Genomic DNA, 13,975 nt, shown 5'->3' on the forward strand with positions numbered 1-13,975 from the left:
CCCACGACAGAAGGGGGAGGATGTGTACAGTTTGGTAGCCACATGGAAGAAGGATCTCCTGTGGCGTTCTGTGCTGCATCTTGGTGGGACCAGTCTGTTGCTGAAGGTGCTCCTCAGGTTGACCAGTGTGTCACGGAGGGGGTGAGCTGTATTGTCCAGGATGCTCCACAGTTATGAGGAGCATCCTCCCCTCCAAGACCACCTCCCGTGAATCCAACTCCAAGCCCAGGATGGAACTAGCCTTGCTGATGATTTTGTTGATCCTACTGGCGTCTGCGGCCTTCGCCCTGCTGCCCCGGCACACGGCAGCAAAGAAGATGGCACTGGCCTCCGCCGATTGGTACAACATCTGCAGCATCTCACTGCAGACGTTGAAGGAGCAGAGCCTTCTCAAATAGTACAGCCGGCTCTGTCCCTTCTTGTACAGGGCCTCAGCATTTCTGGACCAGTCCAGTTTACTATCCAGGTACACTCCCAGCTATTTGTACTTTGGTGTAAACCAGTATCTGCAGTTTCTTCCTACCCACTTCAAGTATCTCTATTCAGGACTGCTGGATCAGATCAACCATCTGATGCAATATTCCGGTAAGCCTGGCTCCAGTATTTTTGACAGTAACATGTCGCTTTGTCATTTTAAGGATATTGCTTAACTCGTGCATCTGTACACAAATGCCCACAGAACAGAGTTTTGTCAAGCACTGATGCAATTTTATTCTCAGCTCCTAACGAGAACATTAAGCATGCACCCCCATAGGGTTACAGTTACAAGCTTTAGAGACAAAATTCAGAATGAAAGCCAGCTTTGGAATTTATATTTCATTTTGATCAATAAAAAATAAACCTTTTGAGTTTCAATTCATCAAAGTGCAGAAGCTAGAAACTGAAACAAAACCCAGGAACGCTGCCATGGCTGGCAGTGTCTCTAGAGAAGGAGAGGCAGTGCACGGGAGAGGGAATAGCAAGCAAGTTCCTACAGAGCGGGATTGTTGCTGATTAGCAACTGAGCAAAGTGGTCAGGGCAACAATTGCTTTAAAAACCAGCCTTCAGTATTGACCAGTAAGGACATCAAACGTTACGGGGAGAAAGTAGGAAAGATAGATCAGCCACGATCGAATGGTGGAGAAGACTTGATGGGCTGAATGGCCTAATTCTGCTCCTGTATCTGATGAACATGGTCTTCAGGGTGTGAATTGAGCAAAGCCCCAGATTGGATCAGGGAGGTGGGGGTCACATAAGACCATAAGTCAGCAGGTCTGCCTGCTTTCTCCAGTGTAGAGGAGACCTCATTGTATGCACTGGAGTGAGGAAGAGTTTCACTCTTCAGTTAGAGGGAGGTTTTATTCAATGGGAGACTGGTGGAGAGGGAGGCAAGAACAAAATGAATAGTCCCCTTGATCTGACTGAGAGCAGAGGACATGAGAACTGGATCTCAGTCACTGTCCAAATGCCTTTTAAACATTGTTATAGTTTCTGCTTGAACTACCTCCTCTAGTAGTTCATTCCATATACCCACCACCCTCTGAGTGAAAAAGTTGCTCCTCAGGTTCCAGGTGGAGGTGATGGAAGGGCCTTGGAATTCATTGAGAGGGGAATGTCAGGCTGGATGTGTGCGGTGAAGATCAGAGGGGATAATGAGACAGGATAGGAGAGGGCGGGAGAGATTGGCTGCTTTAATTTGGCAATAAAGGTTTTGCGATTATAATTTTAATCTAGGCGCAAAGCAGGAAGCAGTTAGGTGAAGGTGCAATGGCATGGTTAGACTGCCACGCTATTGTCAATCACACTGGGCAGGAAATAGTTGTAGGGCAGAGGAAGGGCCTGGTTCCTCTTTATAATCTCCTCCTCGATCTGCTGCAGCTCATGCTGGAACGCTAAGATGCACACTCCCGCCTTCAGCTCAGTGAAACGTTCTTCCACGTAACTACCCAGCTTGGTCTGCAGGGAGTGAAGAGAAGGGTATCGTGGTCAAACCAGGGCGACAGCTCGGTACACACACACACACAGAGAGCGCGTACTGGCCTTGGTACGCACACAAACTGCACACACACACTTAGAAAGACACACTCAAAAACATTTACAGTCAGGTACACAGATGTACACTCACACATACACTGACACACACAAACACTGACACTGACACATACTGACACTCGTGCACACACACTGACAAACACACATATAGATACGCACACACACTGACATAGGTGCGCAGACATGCATACACAGACCCAGACAGGCACACTTAAGACACACAGAAAAATACACCCACAGGCAGACACACAGGGACACACACACACACACACAGAAGAAATGCCAGAGAGACAGAAAAACAACTCATTCTTTTAGTGCAACATTTCACTGTTTGGCTGAAAAGGTTTTCTGCTACTTACGTCAATGGGAGATGGTTGACTGAGCAGAGAGGTGGCTGCAATCACTGTGCGTATTTGACTTCCCTTTGGCAAAGTGTTGTTAATATCTTTTTCGGTGACTTGGCCCTTTTTGGTCGGTGAAGGCTTGTTCATTATGGACGGGTTGTTTGGTACACAGTAGCTCCACTCATACTAGGAAAACAAACATGATATAGACACACAGTAGAATGCAAATGTGGGAATCTGGAGCAAAATATCAAGTACTGGAGGTACTGAGCAGGTCAGGCAGCATCTGAGGAGGGAATGGACAGGCCACGTTTAAGGTCAGGACGCATAGTCATAGACATAGAGCATGGAAACAGGCCCTTCAGCCCAAATTGCTCATGCTAACCAAGATACCCCATCTATGCTATTCCCACGTGCATTTGTTTGCCCTGTATCCCTCTAAACCTTCCCTATCCATGTACCAGTCTATCAATACACCCACTACCCTCTGTGTGAAAAAGTTGCCCCTCATCTTAAACCCAAGTCCTCTGGTTCTTGATTCCCCTACACTGAGTAAGAGACTGTACATTCAACCTCTCTATTCCTCGTATTTTCTTAAACTCCTGCACTCCAAGGAGTAAAGTCCTAACCTCTCCCTATAACTCAAGCCCTCGAGTCCTGGCAACATCCTCGTAAATCTTCTCTGCACTATCTAGCTTAACAATATTCTTCCTATAGCAGGGTGACCAAAACTGAACACAATACTCCAGGTGTGGCCTCACCAACATCTGCTTCAGACCCAGACCTTTATCAAAGTGGGCATACTATGAAGAGGTTCTGCAGTGGAGCCGTGTATGGGCTGCACATCAGATGAGTCGTAGTTTTGGGTCAAGTCTGAAATCAGGAAGCAATGGGTGTGAGTGGACCAGGTCCAGTTCCAATCCCATCGCACTCTCCCTTCCCCAGTGCAGTCCGTTCCACCTTCCCCTCCCACCTCTATTCTCTGCACTTCCATCTGCCTATCCAAAAGCTTCTTGAACACCACTATCGTATCTGCCTCCACCACCACCCCTGGCAACGCGTCCCAGGCCCCACCACACCCTACATCTCCATTAAACCTTCCCCCTTGTACCTCACAGCTCTACCCCCTCTGTTGGCTAGTTCCACCCTGGAAAAAAGTTCTGACTGTATGCCCACGTACGCCTCTCATGATTTTGCACACTTTTATCAAGTCTCCCCTACCTCCCCGAAGTCCCAGAGAAAACAATCAAAGACTAGCCACCCTCTCCCTGTAGCTGAAGCCCTCTAATCCAGGCAGCACCCCAGTAAACATCTGCACCCTCTCCAATTCTTCCACATCTTTCCTGAATTGGGGCGATCAGAACTGCATGCGGTTCTCCAACTGCGGCACATTTTCCCTCCAAAGACATTGCCAGCGGCGGGAGACATTCCCAGTGTTAGGAAGATTCTCAGATGTCCCGGGAACCCGCACGTGCCCGATCCACCCTCAGAACAACTGCGCCACCGCCGACCAGAACGACGATCAAAGACCAGAATGTGCCTCAGTCAGCCCGACTCCCCACAGGCCTTCCAGGGGACAGTGGAGAAGCCAGGCCTGTCTGGGCTGAAGGAGCCGCAGCGGTGACGGCGATGGGAGCCTCGATGGCAGTGGGGCCTCGCGGTCGATGAGCGTGAGGGGGGAGGGGAAGACAGTGGGGACCCAGTGTGGGGGAGGCACCATGAGGGACGGTGGCAGAACAAAGAGGGACCCGGTGTGTGTGGGGGGGGGGGGGGGGAGAACACACGACGACTCTAGTTTAGAATCCTCTGCCCAGGGGATAAGTCTGTGTGTGTTTGTTCCGGTGAAGGCGCTGTGCACACGGCAGCCAGACAACAGTTGCTTCTCTTTGTCTTTTTGTCTTCCCTTTAAATTCAAGTTTTGTCTTCCTTGTGTGTTGTGACTGCCTGCAGACAAATGTCCCCACAGGGATGAATAAAGTTTTATCGTGTTGTATGTGCCTGGGGTTACCAGGACATGCTCTATGGAGCTCGAGGAGATGGGGGCCGTGCCAAGGAACTGGGATGGGGGATGGGGGGGGGAGGGAGGAGATCGATAGATTTATATTTAGGTCGGAAGAACACAGTGGAACAACGCAAACTGAAGGACACAAAAAGGAAGCAGATCAGAAACCTCAGCAGGGGTCAACCAAAGTGGCAGGACGGGTTGGGAAATGGCATCTTGGAGTTTATTCATCAAATGGTGCAGGGGTGATGTTTGGGTTGGATGGCTGGGCAATGGGAAGAGATGAGGACACACATCATTAGTGTGTCCAAGGTTATCCATTGTTTGTAAAGGTCATGGATTAGGGATTAGTTTTAGTTTGGAGATACTGCACGGAAGGCCCTTCGTCCCACCGAGTTCATGCTGACCATCGATCACCCGTTCACACGAGCTCCATGTTATCCTACATTCTCATCCACTCCCGACACACAAGGGAACAATTTACAGAGGGCCCATTAACCTACAAATCTGCTCATCATTGGGATGTGGGGGGAAACCGGAGCACCAGAGGAAACCCATGTGGTCACGGGGAGAACGTGCAAACTCCACACAGACAGCACCTGAGGTCAGGTTCCAGACTGCGCTGGATGCTGCTGCTGTGTGCGTGACCGTTCAGTGCATTGTGTTGTGTGAAATGCAAGCTGACCTGTCCAGCGTTGACTGAAGAGTGCTGGCCGGAACAGGTGAAGATGACCATGGTTAGGAACTTGATGAGTTCAGCCTTGGAGAGGAATGATGAAGGGAAGCCTAGTGAGAAAGATCAGAGGTGTTACAAGAATGAACTGGAGACCAACAAAGCACTCAGCACAGAGAATGCAAACTGTGGCAATGAATGCATCACCTCTCTGCCGAGCAGTGTCAGCATCCCACCCTTGAGAACAAATTCCCATCAATTCCTATTAAATTTTCCCCCTCTCAGCTTCAACCTATGTCTTCTGGTTCTTGATTTCCCCTACTCTGGGTAAAAGACCGTGCATTTACCGATCTATTTCCCTCAAGGGCGGCACGGTAGCGCAGCGGTAGAGTTGCTGCTTTACAGCGAATGCAGCGCCGGAGACTCAGGTTCGATCCTGACTACGGGTGCTGCACTGTACGGAGTTTGTACGTTCTCCCCGTGACCTGCGTGGGTTTTCTCCGAGATCTTCGGTTTCCTCCCACACTCCAAAGACGTACAGGTATGTAGGTTAATTGGCTGGGTAAATGTAAAAATTGTCCCTAGTGGGTGTAGGATAGTGTTAATGTACGGGGATCGCTGGGCGGCACGGACTTGGAGGGCCGAAAAGGCCTGTTTCCGGCTGTATATATATGATATGATATGATCTTTTACACCTCTATAACATTGCCTCTCAACCTCCTGCGCTCTGAGGAATACAGTCCTGACCTGCTCAACCTCTCCCCATAGCTCAGGCACTTTAGTCCTGGCAACATCCTCGTATATCTTCTCTGCTCTCTTTCCAGCTTAACAACATATTTCCTACAACAGAGAACATTACAGCACAGTAGCAGTTCCTTCAGCAAATGCAGGAAAAATGTTCCCAATGTTGGGCGAGTCCAGAACCAGGGGCCACAGTCTTAGAATAAATGGGAGGCCATTTAAAACTGAGATGAGAAGGAACTTTTTCACCCAGAGAGTTGTGAATTTGTGCAATTCTCTGCCACAGAGGGCAGTGGAGGCCAAATCACTGGATGGATTTAAGAGATAGTTAGATAGAGCTCTAGGGACTAGTGGAATCAAGGGATATGGGGAGAAGGCAGGCACGGGTTACTGATTGTGAATGATCAGCCATGATCACAATGAATGGCGGTGCTGGCTCGAAGGGCCGAATGGCTTCCTCCTGCATCTATTTTCTATGTTTTCTAAATAATGTCTGTGCTGAACATGATGCGAAGACCAATTTTTATTTGCCGGCACATAATCCATATCCCTGCACATCCATGTACCTATCCAGAATTCATGGGGATATCTGAAGAGAGTCGCAAACACAAAGATAATGGCGTGCCCTCGTTCTGTCAATAATCAGTTCTGTCAATAAGGGCAGCACGGTGGCGCAGAGTTGCTGCCTTACATTGCTTGCAGCACCAGAGACCCGGGTTCCATCCCAACAACAGGTGCTGTCTGTACGGAGTTTATACATTCTCCCCGTGACCGCGTGGGTTTTCTCCGAGATCATCGTTTTCCTCCCACACTCCAAAGACGTGTAGGTATGTAGCTTAAGTGACTTGTTATAAATGCAAATTGTCCCTTGTATGTGGTAGGATAGTGCTAGTGTGTGGGGATCGCTGGTCGACACGGACTCAGTGTGCCGAAGGGCCTGATTCCGCGCTGTATCTCGAAGCTAAACTAAAAATTAGGCCCAGATACAGTGCAGATAATGTCATATCTTGTAAAATGTTTTACCCTCTTCCCTTTGTGCAGTTTCGTCCCTGCTGTAATTAGGCAACTGGATGGTCATCTCATCAACTGGGGTGTAGTCCTGACCTCCCATCTACCCCATTGGAGACTTTTGTACTGTCTTCAATCGGTCCTTCTACAGTTGTACCGGGGCCCTGGTGAGACCGCACCTGGAGTACTGTGTGCAGTTTTGGTCTCCAAATTTGAGGAAGGATATTCTTGCTATGGAGGGCGTGCAGCGTAGGTTCACTAGGTTAATTCCCGGAATGGCGGGACTGTCGTATGTTGAAAGGCTGGAGCGATTGGGCTTGTATTCACTGGAATTTAGAAGGATGAGGGGGGATCTTATTGAAACATATAAGATAATTAGGGGATTGGACACATTAGAGGCAGATAACATGTTCCCAATGTTGGGGGAGTCCAGAACAAGGGGCCACAGTTTAAGAATAAGGGGTAGGCCATTTAGAACGGAGATGAGGAAGAACTTTTTCAGTCAGAGGGTGGTGAAGGTGTGGAATTCTCTGCCTCAGAAGGCAGTGGAGGCCAGTTCGTTGGATGCTTTCAAGAGAGAGCTGGATAGAGCTCTTAAGGATAGCGGAGTGAGGGGGTATGGGGAGAAGGCAGGAACGGGGTACTGATTGAGAGTGATCAGCCATGATCGCATTGAATGGCGGTGCTGGCTCGAAGGGCTGAATGGCCTACTCCTGCACCTATTGTCTATTGACTTTATCAGATTTCAATGTTATATCTTTGCACTGGAGGATGTGCCCTTTGCCTGTGCACTGTGTGATTGTAGTCATGTACTCTCCACTTATCACTGCAACAATAAACTCCTCCCTGTCCACTGGCATCGTCCCGCCATCCCTCAAAATCGCTGCTGTCACCCCCATTCTGAAAAAACCTGGTCTAAACCCTGACACCCCAAACAACTTCAGACCAATCTCCAACCTACCCTTTCTGTCCAAAGTTTTGGAACGTGCTGTAGCTTCCCAACTCAAATACCACCTCTCTACCAATAACCTGTATGAAACTTTCCAATCCGGATTCCGCTCCAACCACTGTACTGAAACTGCGCTCCTCAAAATCACAAACGACATTCTCCTCTCCTCTGACGCTGGCAACCTCAACATCCTCATCCTACTTGACCTCAGCGCCGCCTTTGACACCATAAATCACTCCATTCTCCTCACCCGACTTGAAACCTCCCTTAACATCACCGGCACAGCCCTATCCTGGTTCAAATCTTACCTCTCTGACAGACACCAGTTCATCTCCATTAACAACTGTAAATCCCCCACCGCTCCCCTCCCCCAAGGTGTCCCCCAAGGCTCAGTCCTTGGCCCCCTCCTCTTCATCCTCTACCTGTTCCCCCTTGGTCAATTAATCCGCCATCATGGTCTCAACTTCCACTGCTTCGCCGATGATATCCAGCTCCTCATCTCCACCAAGTCAATCTCCTCCACCACACAGTCTACACTGACAAACTGCATCACTGAAATAAAATCTTGGCTTCAATCAAACTTCCTCAAACTCAATTGCAACAAATCTGAAATCATTATCATTGGTCCAAAAATGCTCACCAAATCCACCCAAAACTTCATCCTCAACATTGATGGTCTCCCAGTATCCACCTCACCTCACATCCGGAATCTCGGAATCATCCTTGATCAAACCCTCTCCTTCGACAAACACATCACAAAGACAGCCTTCTTCCACCTCAAAAACATTGCCCGTCTCCGTCCATCCCTCTCCTCCACAGCTGCAGAAACCCTCATCCACGCCTTCATCACCTCCCGTCTGGACTACTGCAACAGCCTCCTCTATGGCGCACCCTCAAAAATCATCAATAAACTTCAATACATTCAAAACTCCGCTGCCCGTCTACTCACACACACCTCGATCCGTGACCATATCACCCCCGTCCTTTATAAACTCCACTGGCTCCCCATCCCCCAGAGAATCCAGTACAAAATCCTCCTCATAACCTACAAAGCCCTCCATAACCTGGCCCCATCCTACCTGACCGACCTCCTCCACAGGCACACTCCCACCTGCACCCTCCGCTCTGCCGCTGCCAATCTCCTATCCCCACACATCTGGACTAAACTCAGATCCTGGGGGGACAGGGCTTTCTCCATCGCTGCTCCCACCCTATGGAACTCACTACCCCAAACCGTTAGAGACTCCCCCACACTCACCACATTCAAAACATCGCTGAAGTCTCACCTGTTCAGTACTGCCTTCAACCACTGAAGGTCACCTCACCTTCTGTCTCCTTTCTCTGTTCATTTATTTATTTACTTATTTATCTATTTATTCATTTCCCCTATGTTCTCAAAATCTCTGTAAAGCGTCTTTGAATATATGAAAAGCGATATATAAATAAAATGTATTATTATTATTATTATTATTATCTTTGACTGGATAGCATGTAAACAAAAGCTTTTCACTGTACCTCGGTACATGTGACAATAGTAAACTACACTAAACAAAACTAATGTTGAATTTATAAAATCATGAGGGGCAGAGAGAGGATAAATGGTCACAATCTCTCCCCAGGGTAGGGGAGTCTAAAACTAGAGGGCACAGGGATAAGGTGATAAGGGATAGAGGGCACTGCCTCCTGATTGTCTACCCCAGAGCTTCGTGACAGGACAGATAGATAGATTCTTGATTAGTGCGGGTGTCAGCGGTTACGGGGCGAAGGCAGGAGAATGGGGTTAGGAGGGAGAGATAGATCAGCCATGATTGAATGGTGGAGTAGACTTGATGGGCCAAATGGCCTAATTCTACTCCTATCAAGTATGACCTTATGAGGACTGGATGCCAACAGCGGCCGATCGACACTGATCAACAAGACGAGGGTAGAAGAGTACCTGATGATTGCTTGGCCAATAATCCTTCGGTGAAGATCTCCTTCACCCAGTCTTGAAGTTCAGTATCACTCTGGACACTGGCGTCATTCTCGTAGTAAAGGTCAACAATGTTTTCTGTAAACCTTTGAAGGAAGGAGAGCATTTATGGAGGAATGGTGTAGAAAACTCAAGACCACTATTGGATTTGCTTCTGTACACTGGAGCAAGCGGATGAAAGCAACAAGGATCTGTGAGCGACTGACGAGATGCAAGGGGCAATGAGACGGGAGTTACGAGGGAGGGAAGGGCAGGTCAGAGGGTGGGAGAGGTCAGTCAAGATGGGCTGGATCATGGAAGGACTTGTGGATGAGGATTTCAAACAAATGGCTGGAGTAACACTCAAAGAGAAAATAACATTGCGACCAGTTTACCCATTTGTGCCACTCTCGGAACAGCAGCGGCAGGCTCAGGCTCCAATCTTACAGTTCCAGTCTTGTGTGTAGGTCTCGTCAAACCTCATACATCCCGACTCCAGGACAGGAATCTGCACCCCTCCATCTGCCACTCAGGAGGGAGACGGAGAGAGGATACAGGCTGTGTAGGGTGAGAGTCGACAAGGATGCAGGAAGCATCAGGGCACATGGAAAGGCATAGTGATTGGGCAAGGATAGGGAAAATAAAATATTAGGTGGAAGAGTTGTTCACTTTTAGAAAATAGACCAGTATAGCAGTGGAAGCAGCTCCCTGGCCCACACTGTCCATGCTGAACATGATACCAAGTTAAACTAACTCCTTGAATCAAAGCCCTCCATTTGCTGCCTCTCACATCTATTTCCATCACTGCCCCCAACAGCATGTCCCAAACACTCATCATTCGGTATCAAACAACTTGGTTTGCACATTTCCTGTAAACTCCTCCCCCTCTTACCTAAACCTGTGCCCTCACACATTGGAAAAGGACTCTGACAACTAGCACTCTGGACATTTTGTATACCTCTATCAGGTCTCCCCTCAGCCTCCGATGTTCCAGAGTTTGTCCAACCTCTCCACATAGCCTCTAATCCAGGCATTTTTCTCATGAACTCTTAATTTAGTTTAGAGATATAGAGTGGAAACTGACCTTTTGGCCCAACGAGTCCGCGCCGACCAGCGATCACCTCGTACACTAGCACTATCCTACACACCAGGGACAATTTACAATCTTCACCCAAGACAATTAACCTGTAAGCCCACACATCTTTGGTGTGGGGAAAAAAATGCAGCACCCGGTGAAAACCCACAAGGTCACAGGGAGAACGTACAAACTCTGTACACACAGCACCCATACTCAGCCTGGAACCCGAATCCCTGGCGCTGTAAGGCAACAACTCTACCGCAACGCCACAGTGCCACCCCTAAACTCTTCTGCACCCTCTTCAAAGCATCCACGTCCTTCCTGTAATGGGGCGACCAGAACTACATACAATACTACATACACTAATGCCACTGTGGTGATGGAGTATTGCAATATGCAGGTAGACTGGGAAAATCAGGTTGGTTCTGGACCCCAAGAAAGAGAGTTTGTAGAGTGCCTCTGAGATGGACTCTTAGAGCAGCTTGTACTGGAGCCTACCAGAGGAAAGGCAATTCTGGATTTAGTGTTGTTCAATGAACCAGATTTGATAAGAGAACTCGTGGTAAAGGAACCGCTTGGAGGTAGTGATCATAATATGATTAGTTTTAATCTGCAATTTGAGAGGGAGAAGGTTAAATCAGAAGTGTCAGTGTTGCAGTTAAACAAAGGGGACTATGAAGGCATGAGAGAGGGGCTGGCCAAGGTCGACTGGAAAGGAATCCTAGCAGGAATGATGGTGGAACAGCAATGGCAGGAATTTCTGGGCATAATCCAGAAGATGCAGGATCATTTCATTCCAAAGAGGAAGAAAGATTCCAAGGGGAGTAGGAGGCAACCGTGGCTGACAAGGAAAGTTAGGGATGGAATAAAACTAAAAGAAAAGATATATAACACAACAAAGAGTAGCGGGATGCCAGAGGATTGGGAAACTTTCAAAGGACAACAGAAGGTAACAAAACGGGCAATAGGGGCTGAAAAGATAAAGTACGAGGGGAAGCTGGCCAAGAATATAACGAAGAACAGTAAAAGCTTCTTTAGATATGTTAAGAGAAATAGAGTAGCAAAGTCAAATGTGAGTTCCTTGAAGGCAGACATGGATGAAATTATTATGGGTAACAAGGAAATTGCAGAAGAATTGAACAGGTACTTCAGATGTCTTCACTAAGGAAGACACAAACAATCTCCCAGATGTACTAGAGTAGAGGACAGAGGATCTAGGGGGTAGAGGAACTGAAAGAAATTTGCATTAGGCGAGAAATGGTATTGGGTAGACTGATGGGACTGAAGGTTGATAAATCCTCAGGGCCTGATTGTCTGCATCCCAGGGTACTCAAGGAGGTGGCTCGAGAAATCGTGGATGCATTGGTGATCATTTTCCAATGTTCAATAGATTCAAGATCAGTTCCTGTGGATTGGAGGATAGCTAATGTTATCCCACTTTTCAAGAAAGGAGCGAGAGAGAAAACAGGGAATTACAGACCAGTTAGCCTGACATCAGTGATGGGGAAGATGCTGGAGTCTATTATTAAAGAGGTAATAACGGTGCATTTGGATAGCAGTAAAAGGATAAGTCCAAGTCAGCATGGATTTGTGAAAGGGAAATCATGCTTGACTAATCTTCTGAATTTTTTTTGAGGTTGTGACAAGTAAAATGGATGAAGAGGAGCCAGTGGATGTAGTGTATCTAGGCTTTCAGAAAGCCTTTGATAAGGTCCCACACGGGAGATTGGTGAGCTGATGGCATAATATATTCCTTTATTCGTCCCACACCAGGGAAATTTACAAAGGCATGTTGGCCTTCATAATGAGAGGATTTCAGTATAGGAGTAAAGAGGTTCTTCTGCAGTTGTATAGGGCCCTGGTAAGAACACATCTGGAGTATTGTGTACAGTTTGGGTCTCGTAATTTGAGGAAGGACATCCTTGTAATTGAGGCAGGTTCACGAGATTAATCCCTGGGATGGTGGGACTGTCATGTGAGGAAAGATTGAAAAGACTCGGCTTGTATTCACTGGAGTTTAGAAGGATGAGAGGGGATCTTATAGAGACATATAAAATTATAAAAGGACTGGACAAGCTAGATGCAGGAAAAATGTTCCCAATGTTGGGCAAGTCCAGAACCAGGGGCCACAGTCTTAGAATGAAGGGGAGGCCATTCAAAACTGAGGTAAGAAGGAACTTTTTCACCCAGAGAGTTGTGAATTTGTGGAATTCTCTGCCACAAAGGGCAGTGGAGGCCAAATCACTGGATGAATTTAAGAGAGAGTTAGATAGAGCTCTAGGGGTTCGTGGAATCAAGGGATATGGGGAGAAGGCAGGCACGGGTTACTGATTGTGGATAATCAGCCATGATCACAATGAATGGCGGTGCTGGCTCGAAGGGGCGAATGGCTTCCTCCTGCACCTATTTTCTATGTTTAGTACTCAATGCGCCAAATCAAAGTCTTATAATTCTGCATCATGACTTCCTGAGGCTTCTCAATGCCCTGAACAATTATGGCAGTCTTATCATGTGCCTTTTTTACCAAATATGTGTGCTGCCACTTTCAGGGAGCTATGGCCTTGAAGCTCCAAGATCCCTCTGTACACCAATGATCCAAAGGGTCCTGCCATTGACTCTATACTTTCCACTTATATTTGGCCTCTTCAAGTGCAACACCTCACACAGATTGACACAGCTCGGGAACAGACCCTTTGAACTGATGGCTGTGATCTCCACGTATGCTGTGTGCCTGGGGATTCTCACATGTCACCGTGGTGGCTGTTGAAGTTGGTGTTTCATCTTCATGTAGTTATGTATCTTGTTGCTTTTTTTGTATGACTGTATGGTAAATCAAATTTCACTGCACCTGTATATGTGACAATAAAGGACCGTTGACCCAACTTATCCATGCTGACCAAGATGCCCCATGCCCAAAGATAACACCCCCAGTAAAAAAGGTGTCCCTAAGGCAACTCTCCCGCTGCTGTGCCCCTGTGCCACCCTCTACGTGATCACATCTCCCTGTGTTAGATCAGTATCCACCTGCACCTTGCAGAAGTGTCTAAATACTACTCAAATACTACTAGCATTTGGATAGCAGTAACAGGATCATTCCGAGTCAGCATGGATTTACGAAGGGGAAATCATGCTTGACAAATCTACTGGAATTTTTTGAGGATGTAACTAGGAAAATTGACTGGGGAGAGTCAGTGGAT

The 13,975-nt window shown here is 47.6% G+C and overlaps 1 protein-coding gene across 1 annotated transcript in view; it reads right to left on the reverse strand.

Moving 5' to 3' along the window:
* Positions 1-675: 675 nt before the first annotated feature.
* LOC144609676 (polyunsaturated fatty acid 5-lipoxygenase-like) overlaps positions 676-13,975 on the reverse strand; it is a 34,612-nt gene continuing 21,312 nt past the window's right edge. Inside the window, exons 11-14 of the mRNA XM_078428179.1 lie at positions 9,686-9,807; positions 5,064-5,164; positions 2,392-2,562; positions 676-1,936 (exon numbers count right to left, since the gene is read on the reverse strand). Of these exons, the coding sequence (XP_078284305.1) occupies positions 1,757-1,936; positions 2,392-2,562; positions 5,064-5,164; positions 9,686-9,807 (574 nt within the window). The 3' untranslated portion in view covers positions 676-1,756. The remainder of the gene's footprint in view (positions 1,937-2,391; positions 2,563-5,063; positions 5,165-9,685; positions 9,808-13,975) is intronic.

The sequence above is a fragment of the Rhinoraja longicauda genome, chromosome 34, assembly GCF_053455715.1.
Source record: "Rhinoraja longicauda isolate Sanriku21f chromosome 34, sRhiLon1.1, whole genome shotgun sequence".
Taxonomy (NCBI): Eukaryota; Metazoa; Chordata; class Chondrichthyes; order Rajiformes; family Arhynchobatidae; genus Rhinoraja; species Rhinoraja longicauda.